Genomic DNA, 15,412 nt, shown 5'->3' on the forward strand with positions numbered 1-15,412 from the left:
AGAAGATACTTAGTAGATGGAATGGTCGTGTAAATGTTTACTGGTTACTTCGCTTCCACAAGTGACTCATCTCCATTTGATGAATGCTTACCAACACATCCTCCATCATCAAGGGTTTGAGAACGATCATACATAGACAGCTCATATAGGCTCGGGCATCTCCAACCGGCCACTGCGACACGAAAATCACAGCTTAGACTTCTCCTTCGAAGGAGGCAGAAGCCTCACGTCCTCAAACTCGATCCCCAAAAATCGCCACATCACAGCAAATCGATCACTCCCAAAGAACGGCTCTTCCACTCCCTTCCCATTCCTTACCCAGAACCACGGCGCCCCAAACGCGCCCTGCTGCAACACCTTCTCCGTGTTCTTCGTCAACTTATCCTTGTATTCCTTCGTGCTCATCAACCGCATCACCTCCGCCACCTCATCCTTCCCAAAATGCTCGCTTAGCATTTGCTTCAAGCCATCCGGCTTGGAGATGTCGATGTGCGTGATGAATGAGTACTCCCAGGTGCTCAACCAGCACTTCTCGAAGACTTCGTTGGGATGCCGGTCCTTGACGACGAGCATGGCGCGTTGCGGGTTGATGCTGAGGATGGGAAAGAAAGGTGGGCTGACTAGTTCGGGCGCATTGTGGGCGAGAATGGCGCGTTTCAGGTCGTAGGGTGAGTACTTTGCTTTGGCGGGGAGTGTCCAGGGAGCTTGTTGCCGGAGCCGACGTTGATGCCGCCGAGGAAGACCGGGTGGAGTCTACGGTGGGATATGTGTCAGTGACTGAGCGGGTTTCGAGACGAGGGTGGTGAGCAGGAGATAGCAGTCTGTCGCAGACAAGCGAGCGCATAGAGCTTTGCGCCATGGGCGACCATGCCAGGTCGGGGTGGCAAGAGGAATTGACGAGGACGTATCAAGGCGGGAGGGTCGCATGCTTCCGGCATATAATGGGACATAAGACAGTACTTTCATTGGGAAGGGACGAGGAGAGGGATAGTTGCCTTACTCTATCTCAATGCCATATTGTGCTAGTAAAGGGCGGACTTTGCGAAGGTGGAGGAATGCGATATAGCTATACGGCGACGTGCAGTCCAGGTAGCCGTCGATCTTGCCGCCGGTCATGTTGAGTGTCCGCAGTGTCGCCTCTGAGACCCAAAGGTGGTATAAGTATTGACTTGTTGCCGTAGAAGTGGCGGAACGATATGGACTGTCGTGGGACTGAGTAACTGAGAAACTTGAGCTTGGCCCAGGTTTCGGGGGCAGCTACAGTAGCTGGGATGCCTGTGCAGTCGGCAGTTGGAGTTCGACCTAGGTATCCAGAGACGACTCGCTCACGCTGAGCGTGAAAAGATTACTGAACACGCCCGTGTTGTCACTGGGTGGCCGAGGTAAGTATAAACACGGTGGCGCGTGCGAGCCTGATGCATCATATCAACCTTCCAAGGTTGAGTTGAATAGTGTCAGAACGTGGATGAGGACAGGAAGAACGAACAACGGGCAAGGAAAGAGATATTATGCATTGACAAGTCTAGATACTGGCGACCGCCAGTAGATTACGGCCAGTCGTAACCTCGTATACTCTGAGCGGGCCGCACTGAGGCTCCAGTTGCGGGACCGCAGTATGTAGATGAGCTCTATCAGCCGTTGCATCAACCATTCCGCACACACAACGATATGGCGTGGCACCGTTCATCTGAGCACCATAAGACCTATGTTGCACCATGGTGACTCCACTTATCTTATAACAACATTTGAGGAGATCACTCAACTAGTCTTCCTAGCTGCTTGCGCAGTTGCCGACTACACGACGGACCGGATTCAGTAGAGTGGCTATCATCTCACCCCATCCTCGTCGTCATCCTCATGTGGCAGCGTCGGACTCACCGGGGCATACGACGGGCTTTTCCCGGGTGCTCTTGGCATCTGGCCTTCTTCTGCCACCTCTCGCTCTTCTGCCGCCTCTGCATTTTCTGCGGCTTCGACTTCTTCTGCCACCTCGCTCTCGGCGTTGCCATTATCCGCAGCTACTCGCGCCCGGTTTTCTGCTATTATCCTTCTCGTCTCTGCTATCGCTCGTTCGGTGCGCTCACGTTGCTCCGTCACTAGTTGTTCTTCCAATGCTTGCAGTTCCTCCCTTCGCTGCTGTGCTTGCTCTTCAAGACGATCGCGTGCTTCTTGCTCCTCGCGTCGCCGCTCCACTTCTTCTCGTTGCCGACGTTCTTCCTCTGCCTGTTGCACGAATGTCCAGAATTCACCGTTGTCGACTAATAGCGCCATAGCTCCTTCCAGGTCGACTGATAGCGCCATAGCTTGATCCAGGATCAGGCCTCGATCTATAAGTGCTTTCACCAGTGACGCGTCGTTGACCAGCGTACGCGAGTTGAGAGGATGAGCTATATCGCCGCTCTGCGCAAGGAGAACCCTGAAGTCCTGGAGCGTAGGGATGATGAAACCGACACGGGGTCTTGTCTGGAGCATCCAGGCTTGCATGCCGACCGTAAGCTCAAGTATATGGCAGGCTTTCATGGCGTCGAATGCAACGTGAGCATCTCTGGCGAATTGATTGAGAATCATGGCCAGAAAACGGTCGCTCCAGTGAGTGATGTGTAGCTGCCTGTCATGCGCGACGTGGGCAATAAGCGAGCGAAGTAGCCGTATACTTTCATTCAATTCGAGATCGTACTCGGGATCGTCCTGTCCGGCTCGAGGATTGTCTTCTGCTGCTTCATCGACTCGGAGAAGACCTGCCATCTTCTCAAGCGTGAATGCGACGCCAATGTTATCAGTAGCTGCTGAACCAGCAAAGTACAAACATTCTCTGTAGGACGGCTTCGATCTCTGGTTAGGAAACCTCTTCTTCCAGGCTTTTTCAATGTCCTTGGCAATGGTCTGCACTCTTTTCTTGCTCGTCCACGCTGGCACCTTACGGCTCCTGTTGTAGAGCCATTTCAGGATATCTACCGTAGCCTCGATGTCTTGTCTCTCGGTGTTGAGGATATACTCCAACAGTACGACAGGCTTGTCATCGATAAAGTCCGCTGTCTCTGTGCGAAGGACTCTGAGGAGTCTGCGTACCTCCTGATCGTCGTTGTCGGTTTCCTGCCGGTCGCGCAATCTTTTAGCCCGTGGACGAGGTTTCTCTCCAATACCAGCGACGTATGCCCAGTCTCCCACTCTTTCAAACCAGTCCGCTCGGTGCATAAGTGCCTTGTCAGCTTCCATGTTGTTCTCGGCAGGATGATTGTTTCTGTTCCTCTGCCAAACAACTGCATCATCACGATCTAGATTATCGTAGAACTCTTGCCAAAGCCCGCGAGGAGGACACAGAGGTGGATCATCCGGATCACCGCAGCAGTCGGGTTCTCGCCTCCTTAAGGCGTCAAAGAATTCCTGGTCCGCCGGCCAGTCTACGTTGAACCGTACATAAGCGTTCCCTCTTTCTTGCAATTCGTTCATTTCGCCATTCGTCAGCCGAACCTTGTAATCTCGAGGAAGATCCGCTGGACCGCGCCGGGATTCCATAGCAGCTTTGCGGTGTCTCTTGTAGCCGGCCTTGGTCTCGCGCAGTAGCTCGGCTGCAGATGGTCGATCCTCCACGAACGGTCGCAGACAATGATGTATTAGCTCGATCAGCCGCTCGCTGAACACTTCTTGGCCGGCAGCATCGCGGCTATGTGCCTTCATTTGATCAATGGTGAGGACACTGGTGTCATCTCTGTCAGCAATCCGCACCTCGAGACACATCCGTAGTCGAGGTCCACTTGACCAGACCGTTCCCTGACAGCGGCCGAAGTGTGATGCTCCTCCTGATTATGTCTGTAAACGTGGAAAGGAATGGACTCACTGCCGATACTCATTGAATTTTTGCTCAAGCTCTCGTTGTTTGGCGCGGTTGAGCTGGACGTCAACCGGCAGCCCGATCCACTCCGTGAAGCCTGGTATGGGTTAGCGACGAGTCAGCGTCGTGGGACGATCACTTTACCAAGGGTTGTCATTGCATACATGATATAGCTGCAGGATTTGTCAGCAACCATCTTCTGACAGTAGATATGGAGGGTTTGCCGCTGAATTACGATGACAAGCGACAGTGAACTCATTTGGTTCAGTTCCCGTGCGATCTGCGAGTGATGAGACAGTGCAAGAAACTTACCCTATCCCGATCACATTCGTTTTTGGGGAGCAGCGAAACGTCCCATCTTTGTGGCCGTACAGATCGCGTGCCCAGCACTCTGATAAATCAGTCTGCTCTGGTGGAAGCCAACCCGGTGTTGCGCGACCTTTCCACCAGATTTCGTTGCTACACAATAGAGGATCGACACTGTCTTTGACTCTGCTGAAACCGAAGTCGCCGATCGCTGCTGCTGGATGCCCGAAAGCTCTTTGCGGTCCCTTGGATCTCGTCTGGACGAAGGTGTTAAGGGTCTTGAGGTCGTGGTGCAAAATGAAATTGTCATCCCCGCGCCGGTGGACGCGAGGGATGTCTTGCACTCGCTGAGGGTGATATGTATTCCAGGTCTGAGGACAAGTTGTTATAGCCTCATTTGCCTGCGCCAAATCGACGAAAATCGACCACAAGAACAATTCAGGGAAATGACGACCCCAGGCCCTGTAACGAGACCACATGCTGCGCAAGGTGCCGTACTGTGCATATTTAAGGTACGCTCTCGCTTGATCCTTACTTGTGTCCTTCTGATTTGGGTAGCTCTTGTAACTGCGAAGCTCCGCTACCACGTCGTGTGCATCCCTCATCGCATTCACATGACCCTGGTACAGAGCCTCTGAAACGACGTGAGGACCGAAAATGTCACCGATACGGATCTTTTTCCACTCCTTGATAACAATTTCATCCTCGACATCGCCGTCTGTACCCATTCTAGTCCATAGCGCGACCCTGCCGTATGTACCTTCTCCGAGAGGCCAGCGCGCAACCCACTGAGAGTCATCGTCCTCGTCGAATCCAGGTTTGGAGAGGAGGAAGTGCTGCCATTGTGGAGCTAACCAGCGAGTGATTATACGGTCGAAAAGGTTCCACGGAAGTCTTTTGCTGGTCCGTTTGGTGGTTTTAACGTCACCCTCCCGAACATTGCGAGGATCGAACGGCAGCTCTCCTACGGCGGGAGCGGGAGCCGGAGGTGGCGGTGGCGGAGGGCCTCGAGGATGGATCGGTCCTGAGCGCAGTGTGCGCAAGATGCGCCTGCCTGGTTGTTGTTGCTGAGCCATGACAGAACTGCGTACTGGTGAAATTGTTCCAAGTACTTCGAGATATGATTGCGCTAATTGAAGGGCAACCCGCCGAAGCTGTATCGCAGACTAGCCGCGGTCAGCAAAGATTGCACGCAACGGCGCAGTCCGAATTTCTGCAGACCGTGCTGCCGCACACGTCCGGCTTCGGCTGCAAGCCATTGTGACAAAGACATTTCGTAACAAAGGGGCCGACGCCCACCAAGCACTATCAGAAGCAGTCAGGGCGAAAGACAAAGAGGGGCCCAGCGCCTTTGTTATTATGGTTGAGCCTACATGCTCGAACGAGTATCGATGCTTTGGACGTTTAGTTCGTTGCCAGTGATCTCGCGGCTGGTAGTCCCTCAACTCACTAAGGACCGATGAGTTTTGGATATGCTGGAAGGGCCCTCAGACAAGATCATTATGAGTTTTCCACAGGCAAAGCTATATCACCACTGCTGAGCATCGGGCTTTGGTGGGAGTGACAGACGTATTGTAAGATCGAGGGAAGGGAGCGCTGTCAGCTGGTCGTAAGGCAATGCCGTGAGTCTCCCTCCCGTAGAAATTCACAGTGTCACTTCAAGATGGTAAGAGATCGCAAACGGTCCGGCGCATGTGATAGACAGGCAGCGAACTCCGCGTATCAATCAATTTGTGCGAGCATTTGATGCGATGAGGACGGAGAGATCGATGTCGAGTTCGTGCCAAGGCCAACTACGCATGTATCACGTGATCATCTCACTCTGGACTGCCAGTGGCTTTTGGGCTCCCGAGGCTTTTCAGACATAGATCTCACGCGCCTTGAGTGTGGCCGAGTAGCTGCTCTTATCTACTCAGCTACAGCTGCAGTCATTCATGGTTGAACGGGAGGCCAATCGCGAACTTGCGCTGGTTTTGCTCACAACCTGGTACGGTACCCTTTACTTAGCATGAAAGGCCTGTCTCTGCCGCAAACAGAAGCCAACGCGGTAGCCGAGGTAAGACATGAATCTTTGCTCGACCACGGTTGACAGGGTGCGGAGACCACAACGTCTCGCCATCAGGTCCTCCATGGCGTATGGTAATTCAGTCGTAAGTCGCAGATGTCTTGCTTACAGCAGAGTATCTTCCGCTTGCGAAGAATCCTCCATAATTTAACACAATGGGCAGAGTGGCAAAGCAATTACCCGAACAAGGCGTAATCGAGGCAGCACGCGATCATCTCAAACAGGAAGGCTGGGCGATCGTCCCCAATGTCTTGTCCGAGTCTGAAGCCAGCCACGTCTTGAAACGCCTCTGGGCTGCCAAAGAGGCTTCCGCTGCTCGGGGAGAATCTACCCACCTTCCTCACCTCGATCCCAATGATTCAAATGTCCGTGTCTTTTATCTACTGGAACTCGATGAAATCTTTCAGGAACTGATTGTTCATCCGTCCGCGATCTCACTTGTCCAAGATGTCCTAGGACCCCAATTCTTGATCTCGAATTTCACTGCCAACATCGCTAGACCTGGATCAAAATCAATGGCCCTGCACTCGGATCAGTCCATCGTCGTACCACCTCCCTGGCATGAAAGCTGGGCGCTGAACGTAATATGGTGCCTGTCCGACGTCCACAAAGACAATGGCGCAACTCTGTTTATTCCCGGGTCGAATCAGTACAAAACACAAGCCGACGTACCCAGCAATGCTCCAGATCTGCTTGTGCCGTTCGAGGCCAAGGCAGGTAGCATCATCCTCATGGACGGACGGGTCTGGCATACCAGTGGGTCAAATATCACAGATTCTGAGGAGAGAGCCTTGTTGTTCGGTTACTATACCAAGGGTTTCCTGAGACAGCAAATCAATTGGACAGCGCGATTGAGTGAAGAGATCAAGGAGGGACTCTCGGAAGAGCTGAAGGAATGGCTCGGTCTCGGTGTGGCTGCCAATACAGGCCGAGCTGGCGACATTGTGTACAACTACCTGGAGAAGCAGTATCCCAAGAAGGAGCTAGTCGCCGCTTTGTGACCATGGTCCTTCCTGGCATTCGGCTTTGACGAAAGCCCTGAAGTACGCCAACAGCATGTTTATGACCTGAAACGTTTCCATTGTTGAACCTCAAGTCCTGCGTTAGAAAGGTCGGAACTTGATCGAGCATTACAGTGGCAAGTCGCAACACCTGAGACGCATTGCACAGACTTGGAGGAGAATGGTACCTAGCTCCCGCGTAATGATTTTTGCACTCCAAGGTTGGTGACCATGCTTGGCGCGCAACCGATGGAAACGAGTCAAGCTTCCTGATCCGGCAGGTCTCCTGCCCCTTCCTACGATTACGTACTCTTGAATCAGCAGCAGCGCGGAAACGTTCCTTCCAAATTCTCCGATAGGGATTTGGCACGCCTCCTTGGTAATGGATTACAAGCATGGTGCTGGACGAACTTCAATCACTACATTCGCTCAGTTGCACCAATCCAGGTACAACTTGCACATTCTAGCGTATTCCTCTTCTAGCTCACTGTCAAGGTCGTGTCTGGTCTATATATGCGTCGTACATGTGGCTTTGATGTGACTCGAACCGTTCTTCGATCTAACAACCACGAATAGCAGAAGTCCCAATATCGCCAAAGTGGCTGCCAAAGCACTGCTTCGCAAGCCAACGTCTAGTATCAGGTACAACAAAGTCACCGCCCGCAGCTATCCACCAAAATGAACACCAACGGCGCTAGCACTCTCACAACTCCCCGCGCCATCCAGAAGTCCTTCCTGGCCTACGAGCAAAATGAGGGAGTCGGAGCCAGGGTCCGACGCTCGATAGGGACACCAAAGCTCCGCAACTTCACTCCCTTCCTCATGCTCGACCACTTCAACAGCCCAGACGGCTCCGGCAAATTTCCAGATCATCCTCACCGAGGTCAGGAAACCATAACGTACGTCCTCGACGGCGCAATCGACCACGAGGACTTCACAGGCTCCAAAGGCCGCATCGAGGCCGGTGACCTACAGTTTATGACGGCAGGTCGAGGCATCATGCACGCCGAAATGCCGGTCGATGGCATGCATTGCCAGGGCATGCAGCTCTGGGTTGATCTGCCCAAGGAGCTAAAGTCGACCGAGCCACGATACCGCGACCTCCGGGGCTCAGAAATCCCTATCGCCACATCACCAGACGGCAAAACCACAGTGAAAGTCATTTCCGGCAACTCATTAGGCGTGGAGTCACTCAAAGACCTCGCGTACACCCCAGTCTGGCTCCTCGACGTGACGATCCAGCCCGGCGGCAGCCTCTCCCAAGCGCTCCCACAAAACTGGAACGCCTTCGCATACACCCTCGGTGGCGTGACGACCTTCTCCAACGGCGAAGCCTCTGAGACAGTTGTTCCTTATCACAACGTCGTCTTCGCACAGGCCGGCGATGGCGTCAACGCCTCTGTTGAAGAGGGCGCCGAGGAAGCCAGCAGATTCATCCTCGTGGCGGGCCAGCCGTTAGATCAACAGGTCGTGCAGTATGGACCCTTCGTTACGAACTCGCGCGAGGAAGTGATGCAGGCGCTGCATGACTTTCAAGGAAGCAAGAACGGGTTCGAGAGGGGGTTGAATTGGCAGAGCGAGATCGCTAAGGGTCACTTCTAGGGTGAAAGGGAGGTTTCGGAGATGTTACGGCACTGAAAACTGCACACGAGAAGGTGTTGGTGTTTGGCGCAGGGATGCCTTTGTAGGCAGTACATAGTTACAGGACCTGATCTTCCGAGGAGGAACATAATCCAGGGAGGCCTTTGTAGGCATCTAGCCGCAGAATCTGACCTGCGAATGAGGATTGAACTCCAACCACCATTTTCAGCCCAAGCACATTAAATCGTTGATCTCAGCCTGCTCAGAGCCCTCCCTGAGCAGCAAATTCGTGGTCTCCGAAGACCTACCAGTCATCATGACCATCGTCGTCCCCGTCGGTGGCGTCATGCTGACCTCCTTCGCCTGGATTGGCGTCAGGTACTTCAGTCTCTCCACCACCATCCTCACCAGTGTTCGCATCCACTCCCTGTCCATGACCACCAGCACCCTCATCCCTTCCCTCTCCCTCCTCGTCGTCGTCTTCCTCATCCTCATCGTCGCTTTCCGCACCACCTGCAGCTTCAGCGTTCATCTGCTGCACCCACTGGGGAGTACCCTGGCACAGACAAGGCATATTGTTTTGTAGACTTCCGCCGCACTGGTAGCAGAAGTTATGACCGCACTCGCACGTCATGAAGTTGCAGCCTTCGCTACGTTCGACCATATTCCCGCAGCCAGGGCACACCTTCCATCCTTCTTTCGCCGCGAGTTCTTGATCGAGCTTAGTGAGCGGCTTCGGATGGATCTGAGGGGCAAGGTGCTCGGAGGCAGGGCCCTTGCACTCGACGCATGTTGATTGACTGCAGACCTGGCAGCCAGCCCATTGACCCTTGATACGGGACTTGGGAATGTAGCCACCGGTGCACTTAGGAGTCTGACAATAGACTGGATCGGCGTCCTTGTACTCATCGATCTTGGTGGCGAGTTCAATGAGAACGCCTTCGTCGAGGAAGTCTTGGATGGATTCATGGTCTAGGGGGATGTCGCAGCATTGAGGAGGAAAGTCTTTTCGGTTCTTGAGAGCAGCGCGGTAGTTGTCGTTGAGGCAGTCCACGCACCAACGGTCGCCGCAATTCAGGAAGACTGTGGGCTCATCGGGATCGAACTCAACAGTGCAGGCAGGGCAAGCTTCATTCGCTTCTCGAGCGTCGCGGCGATCGAGTAGCCAAGCGAAATGACCTCGGTCGCCGGTGCCGTTGCCTGCGCCAGGTTGAGCGGGAGCGGGTCCAGCAATGATGCCGTGATTGCCTGCAGTACCTGCGACGGTGGGTCCAGCTTGGTTGTTGGCGTTGTTGACCCGACCAGCATCTGCATCCTCGATTTCACCTTCCTCAAGATCATTGTCCAGGCTTTCAGTATTTGTGCCAGCGTTGCCCGCATTGTTGTTCTGAGCATCAGCATTGGGAGCAGCGACGGCATCTTGAGCGTTGAGCTCGTCAAGGCGGTCCAGGAATTCGTCGTCTATGATACCTGAGTCCACAAGGCGTCTGAACTCGTCCGGGTCTTCGCGCGAGAGTCGGTGAAGAAATTGTGTTTGTTCGTCGATCGCATTGTCTGCGCTGGCACGATCAGCAGCCGCCGCGGCGTTGTTCACCTCTTCCTGAACAGCAACGACGTCATCTTGAACAGTGGCTTCCTCGTCAGCACTTTCAGTGTCATCTGTAGCAGCTGCACCGTTCTCGGTTGAGGGATCATTCGGTGCTGCAGCCGGATCAATCCCTTCGAGCCACTCTGTTGGTGCTACAACCGATTCATCATGATCGTTCGTGGTAGATGATTCTGTTGTGTCTTGTGCACTCGAGGCGGGATCAGAGCTCTCTTGAGCCGATTGTGCGATTGCATTAGCATTCTGAGCAGCTTCATTGAGTTGGTCGGGTGCCGATCGGATCGCGAGTGCATTGCCGTTGTTCAAGAGGTCGGCGGACTCCATGGTATCCTCTCCACTCTGCGCCGAATTAGTAGTGCGCGACAGCGCATCGTTGAGTAGTTGACGTACCATGCTGTCTGCAAGCGAAGTATCAGCCGTAGAACTTAGGCGCTGTCGTTTAGCTGGAGGCGATGGAGACTCGTCCGAAGTTCGCCAAGTCTCATCAGAAGATGCGAGGTTGGGCATGTTGGACAAAGCGTGGAGTGCACCGGGCCTTGATTAAGTAGATTTCTCAGCGCCGTCTGCTCACTTGGCAGAGCCTGATAACAGTTCACGTGTAGTGTGTAGTGAGTCAGTTGTCCCGGACTGGAGGGCCGGCCTGAGAAAAGTGATGTTGAGGACAAATTGACACCAACACCTTGAAGTAGTGACAGTATTACCCAATAATCTTGCTTGAGGCAGCTCAACTGACAAAGATAGGTATTCAAGTGAAAGACGACCTGGTGAGAGCTTGCTGTGCCTTGCACTGGCCTCCAGCGACAAAGATCGCCCTGATTGTTGGTGACAGGATGGTCTCTCAGATGACAGAAGATTACACTTCTCGTCCGATTCTCAGGTGTCTGGACAAGGCCGGCGCCAGCAAGAGCTTAAGTCCGGTGAGTTCTAAAGACTGTTACTGAGGTGCCGTGAATTTGAGGTACCAGGCAGCCAGTGTGGAGATCCCCCATGGCAAGGCGTCAGGCAACCAGGCATAAGTGAATTCATGCCGGTCCTTGAGTCGAGATACACAAGATCTTTGTGTATATCGTGCCAGAAGTGATTGGTTCAGGCTATGATGACCGTCCCAGGGGGCCTTTCGAAAGAAACACAAGCTGCTGTCGGAAGGCGGTCGCGACTCGTTCCATGAAATCGACCTCGACCTCCTTCCTCTTTTCGACTGGACCAGGTAGGGCAAGAGCACCGACTTGCCAGCTTATCATGACTTCGAGCAAGCCTCCTTTCAGACTAACAACGTTAAGAGAAAGTGCCTGGCCACTCGCATCTGCTGGCTGCGCAAAGACAACCCTGGTAAGCCTCCCGTTCATAGGCGCAGCTACATCGATGGTCATGAGATTGCTGATCTCCCAGCTCGAGTCTCGCTTCTTGCCCATCTTGTCGAGATGCCATTTCCGCAGCGGTCTGGCATACGAAAGAAGTCCAATGACCTGGTCCTGACTTGTTGAGCTTCCAGATGCAAGTTTTCTGGTATGCTCTTGGGCGGCCGCAACCTCCTCTTCTGTCACCGTTGAGGACGCCTCGATGGCGGGATACTGGAACGATACTGAGCTTGCGTTCACACCCATGGCTGTGCGGTCTAGGCTGAAGACCCTGCGCATATCGATTGGTGTGCCTGTCGCATACGATCCAGGCTTATGCCATGCTTCCTGAGCTCTGTCGTGAGAGCCCGATTCATGGCAAGATGCAGAAGCGCCGTGAGCTTCACTTCATGTGGTCTCCAATTGCTCAGAATCGTGGTCAGCGTCTGTTGATCAATGGTCAACAGCTTGGTCGCCGTCTCAGCATCATTATCGTAGAACATGGGACCACCCGTCCATACTGATGATCTCGGATATTTTTCCCACCACGATGTCAGCCACGGAAAGAAAGCATTGACCAACACACTTAGCAGGAATGCCCACGAAATTGGGAATGGTCCTGCTGGGGCCGGCAAGTCGGCCACGCTCGTTGGAAGGATATCGCCCTGGTGTGAGGACTCCATAGCAGTGGTCTGCGACAATCCCTCGACGAGCGACCTGTGGAACGACAATCCACTCAACCCATCACCATGCGAATGCGAATAATTGAACGTGACCAGCCAACTCCCACTTCTTTCCTCGTTCATCGGAACGACGAAGACTCTCCACGGCGGTACCTCCGCCACGTCTTCGAATCTTTGATTCAATGCCCGTTCCACCATCATCTCCACGACCCGATCCTCCTCTCGAGCATACAATGCATTCTTGCAGACATCGACACCCACGTCCTCCGACTCAAGCCACCTCAGATGCCTGTCCAGATCCAGACTCTCCAGCTTCCGGAAGTGTGAATTCTCCTCCTCCGCGTCGTGAATGACCGCTCCGAGAATTGGATGGCCTAGTACGCAATGCCGGATTGCTGCTTCGAAGCGCGGCTTCAGCTCCGAGTGAGACTGATCGGGGAACTCATAGACCGCGGCGACAACTAGACCACGGTAGAAGTCCAGAGAGTGGCGCGTGATGCAGCGTTGTTCGTTGAGGGCTGCAGTAAGATGTTATTAGCAGCTCTGCCGCCGAGTGGTGCACGTCGTCATCTTGAATAGAGCTAATGAAGGTGCCAACGGGAAGACTCACTCGGCTTCCTGAGCTCCATTGCGTATTCTCTGTAACCACGATCACCGCGATGCACCACCTTAAGGTCGAGTCGAGCACCTCTACCCGAACAGAGCTGCCAGTGCCTTATATGTATAACATTGACCAGTCGGTCCCCCTTGACTTAGCTAAATCTGGTACAATCGCTCCGACGATGCCGAGATTGTGTTCCATCTCCGGGAGCAGCCATGGCATCCAGTCTGCCGGCTCGGTTCGGCTCATTGCTGCTACTGGACTATGTAGTGACAGAGGCAGAGCTTGCAAGATCAGAAGCACGATTGTCAAGCTCAAACGCCACTATGCCCATCGGAGCAGTAACTCGCCGAGGGCCAAACTTGGGCCGCTACTCACGTGATCCTAGCAGAGTCATCATGCAGCTTCTTCCATCATCACTTTCGAGAGCTTCCTTCGCTTCTAACGTTCAGGCCTCATTCATACCGTCGCGAAGACGTGATAACACGTGCAAAAATGCGTTAGTAACGCAGCAGTGGATCGTCTCGGAGCCAGCCAGGCCGATGGACCACGATCCCTCACTTTTCTGATCCCGTCAAACACCTGCCTACCTATATCGCTGTGATCTGCCAGCCTAAGGACTGAGCCAGTGCACAGCTATGACAATACTTCTACTTACGACAGCTACGTCGCAAAACGCAAGGCTGATGATAAGCCAGTAATCCATGCTGTTGTGCTGTGTGGTGGAAGGTGGCTACTCCTGGCTTCGTGGCAATTCCCGTCGCGAGCAGTGTCAGTGCCTTTGAACTCCTCCATCCCAAGGTCGCACCGCCAGGCCCTGACAACAGTACGTACGGGAGTTCGCTGTCAAGCCCCACCATCGCCAACTACATCTCGAGCTTCTCTGCATACGCGTCTCCAGCTGCAGCTCATACGGACATGAGTGACGCGGATCGATTACTCATACTGGACTGGAGGGCCGAGAGACGCTTGCCAGCACTGTGTCTTCCTCAAGCTGGCTGCTTACACGATTTCGATCAACTTTACGGACTATGCTGTGCTCTCCTCCAGGGAATCAGGTGTGTGACCGTCTGATACTCCCAGGAACATGGTTACGCCTGAACTTACGCAGAGCCTGTTGACTACAGTATCTACTCAGTCCTGACTCTCTACGATCGTGCACAGTGAGAACGGCTCCGGTGGATTTGCGAAGATACTAGTCAACCGGTCTATCTTCCTCCTCGTCAACCGGCTTGCGATAACGCGGTCCTTTTCGGAAGCGACAGCAGACGCAATAAGTCAATTCGTGTCCGTGTATGACAAGGACTATTTCGCATTCGACCCTACGGTCATCATCATTGCACGTCGTACCAGGTGCGATCCAGGCTGATGATCTGCATCCAACCCCGGCCGCTCATGCCAAGACATCACCTCCCGAGGCTCCAGACTTCCTCACGCATCATACACGCATCTGCACAGGCTGCCCCTAGGTCACAAGCTCCAGTTCATAGCAGGGAAGAACATGAATCAGGTTTGACGCCCCTCAAGTCAAGAATGCAGAAGTCGAAAATAGTCTGCCTCCGGAACTAATTTCACAAATCTCGGGATTCTGATGGCACGGTAGGGGCTCGCATGAGACAGCAACGATAGTCCGGTAGGGATGTTCGTGGGCGAGCTCCCCGTCTTTCCCTGGGCATTCCGAGCTCGGGGACGCAGGAATGCAGATTCGCACTTTTGGTGATGAATATAATGTGCCAAGCCTTCCTGGTCGAGTACCAAAGTACACCGAGCCAGGGAGTGATCGGTAATAAGATGAGCCACAGTCGACATTGACCCCTTCGTACAGCTGTGAGAGAATCTATCAACCTTGCGACTCGCATAGATGCTCCAGACTGATTCGTGAAGCGCAACACCCGCCCCAGCGTACTGCTTCGTTTCAACTCCCGCTCCGCTAGAATGATGGAGAATGCTCAGCTCTCACAGGAATGAGGAGGTCCCAGGGAAAGAGCTCAGCTTGCACGTGGGTGCCATTATCATTTAGGTTTAAGGACTCTCAGGACTTCCTCTCTATTGATGTAGTGGTACCACACTGGCAAGCAACTACGATTAGGTCATCCCGCCCCAAGCAATGCTATCCGACCACGTTGGTCCGAAGTCGCTTATCGGATCGGTGCTGCGCCGAGCAGCTTTCGCGGATCTATGCATCCAGTCTGTGTATCAATCAGTCGTACGCCGCCGCTCTATTTGTGTTTCCGGTGTTATGATGATCGCTTGCTTTTGTCTCTTCTCCTCGCCACTGACTCTATCCGGTCGTCCTCGAGGACACGCCACAACTGCTCGAATTCAATGCCAGCCTTTTCACGATCTCCGTTGCCGACTTCAAGCTGATTCGTTCGTCGAGCCGTTGGGTCTTCTCTGTTC

General features: G+C 53.6%; 5 protein-coding genes across 5 annotated transcripts; 2 read left to right on the forward strand and 3 right to left on the reverse strand.

Annotated features, from left to right (window-relative positions):
• Window positions 1-186: 186 nt before the first annotated feature.
• Window positions 187-5,214, reverse strand: AB675_2842 (uncharacterized protein; the record flags this gene model as incomplete). Its single annotated transcript, XM_018142845.1, has 5 exons — window positions 187-753; window positions 1,837-3,697; window positions 3,839-3,929; window positions 3,977-4,005; window positions 4,145-5,214. The coding sequence occupies 5 exons, from the start codon at window positions 5,212-5,214 to the stop codon at window positions 187-189; spliced, it is 3,618 nt and encodes a 1,205-aa protein (XP_018005261.1).
• A 1,144-nt stretch (window positions 5,215-6,358) lies between these two features.
• On the forward strand, window positions 6,359-7,204 carry AB675_2843 (uncharacterized protein; the record flags this gene model as incomplete). The annotated part of the gene is made up of 1 exon (XM_018142846.1): window positions 6,359-7,204. The coding sequence occupies one exon, from the start codon at window positions 6,359-6,361 to the stop codon at window positions 7,202-7,204; it is 846 nt and encodes a 281-aa protein (XP_018005184.1).
• A 678-nt stretch (window positions 7,205-7,882) lies between these two features.
• Window positions 7,883-8,806, forward strand: AB675_2844 (Pirin; the record flags this gene model as incomplete). The annotated part of the gene is made up of 1 exon (XM_018142847.1): window positions 7,883-8,806. One exon carries the CDS (start codon window positions 7,883-7,885, stop codon window positions 8,804-8,806), a length of 924 nt encoding a protein of 307 aa, XP_018005191.1.
• Window positions 8,807-9,089: 283 nt separating this feature from the next.
• On the reverse strand, window positions 9,090-10,898 carry AB675_2845 (uncharacterized protein; the record flags this gene model as incomplete). The annotated part of the gene is made up of 2 exons (XM_018142848.1): window positions 9,090-10,730; window positions 10,782-10,898. The coding sequence occupies 2 exons, from the start codon at window positions 10,896-10,898 to the stop codon at window positions 9,090-9,092; spliced, it is 1,758 nt and encodes a 585-aa protein (XP_018005109.1).
• Window positions 10,899-11,482: 584 nt separating this feature from the next.
• AB675_2846 (uncharacterized protein) lies at window positions 11,483-13,040 on the reverse strand (the record flags this gene model as incomplete). The annotated part of the gene is made up of 3 exons (XM_018142849.1): window positions 11,483-11,997; window positions 12,054-12,929; window positions 13,022-13,040. 3 exons carry the CDS (start codon window positions 13,038-13,040, stop codon window positions 11,483-11,485), a joined length of 1,410 nt encoding a protein of 469 aa, XP_018005045.1.
• Window positions 13,041-15,412: the final 2,372 nt, after the last annotated feature.

The sequence above is a fragment of the Cyphellophora attinorum genome (genome assembly GCF_001299255.1).
Source record: "Cyphellophora attinorum strain CBS 131958 chromosome Unknown Contig2, whole genome shotgun sequence".
NCBI classification, from domain to species: Eukaryota; Fungi; Ascomycota; class Eurotiomycetes; order Chaetothyriales; family Cyphellophoraceae; genus Cyphellophora; species Cyphellophora attinorum.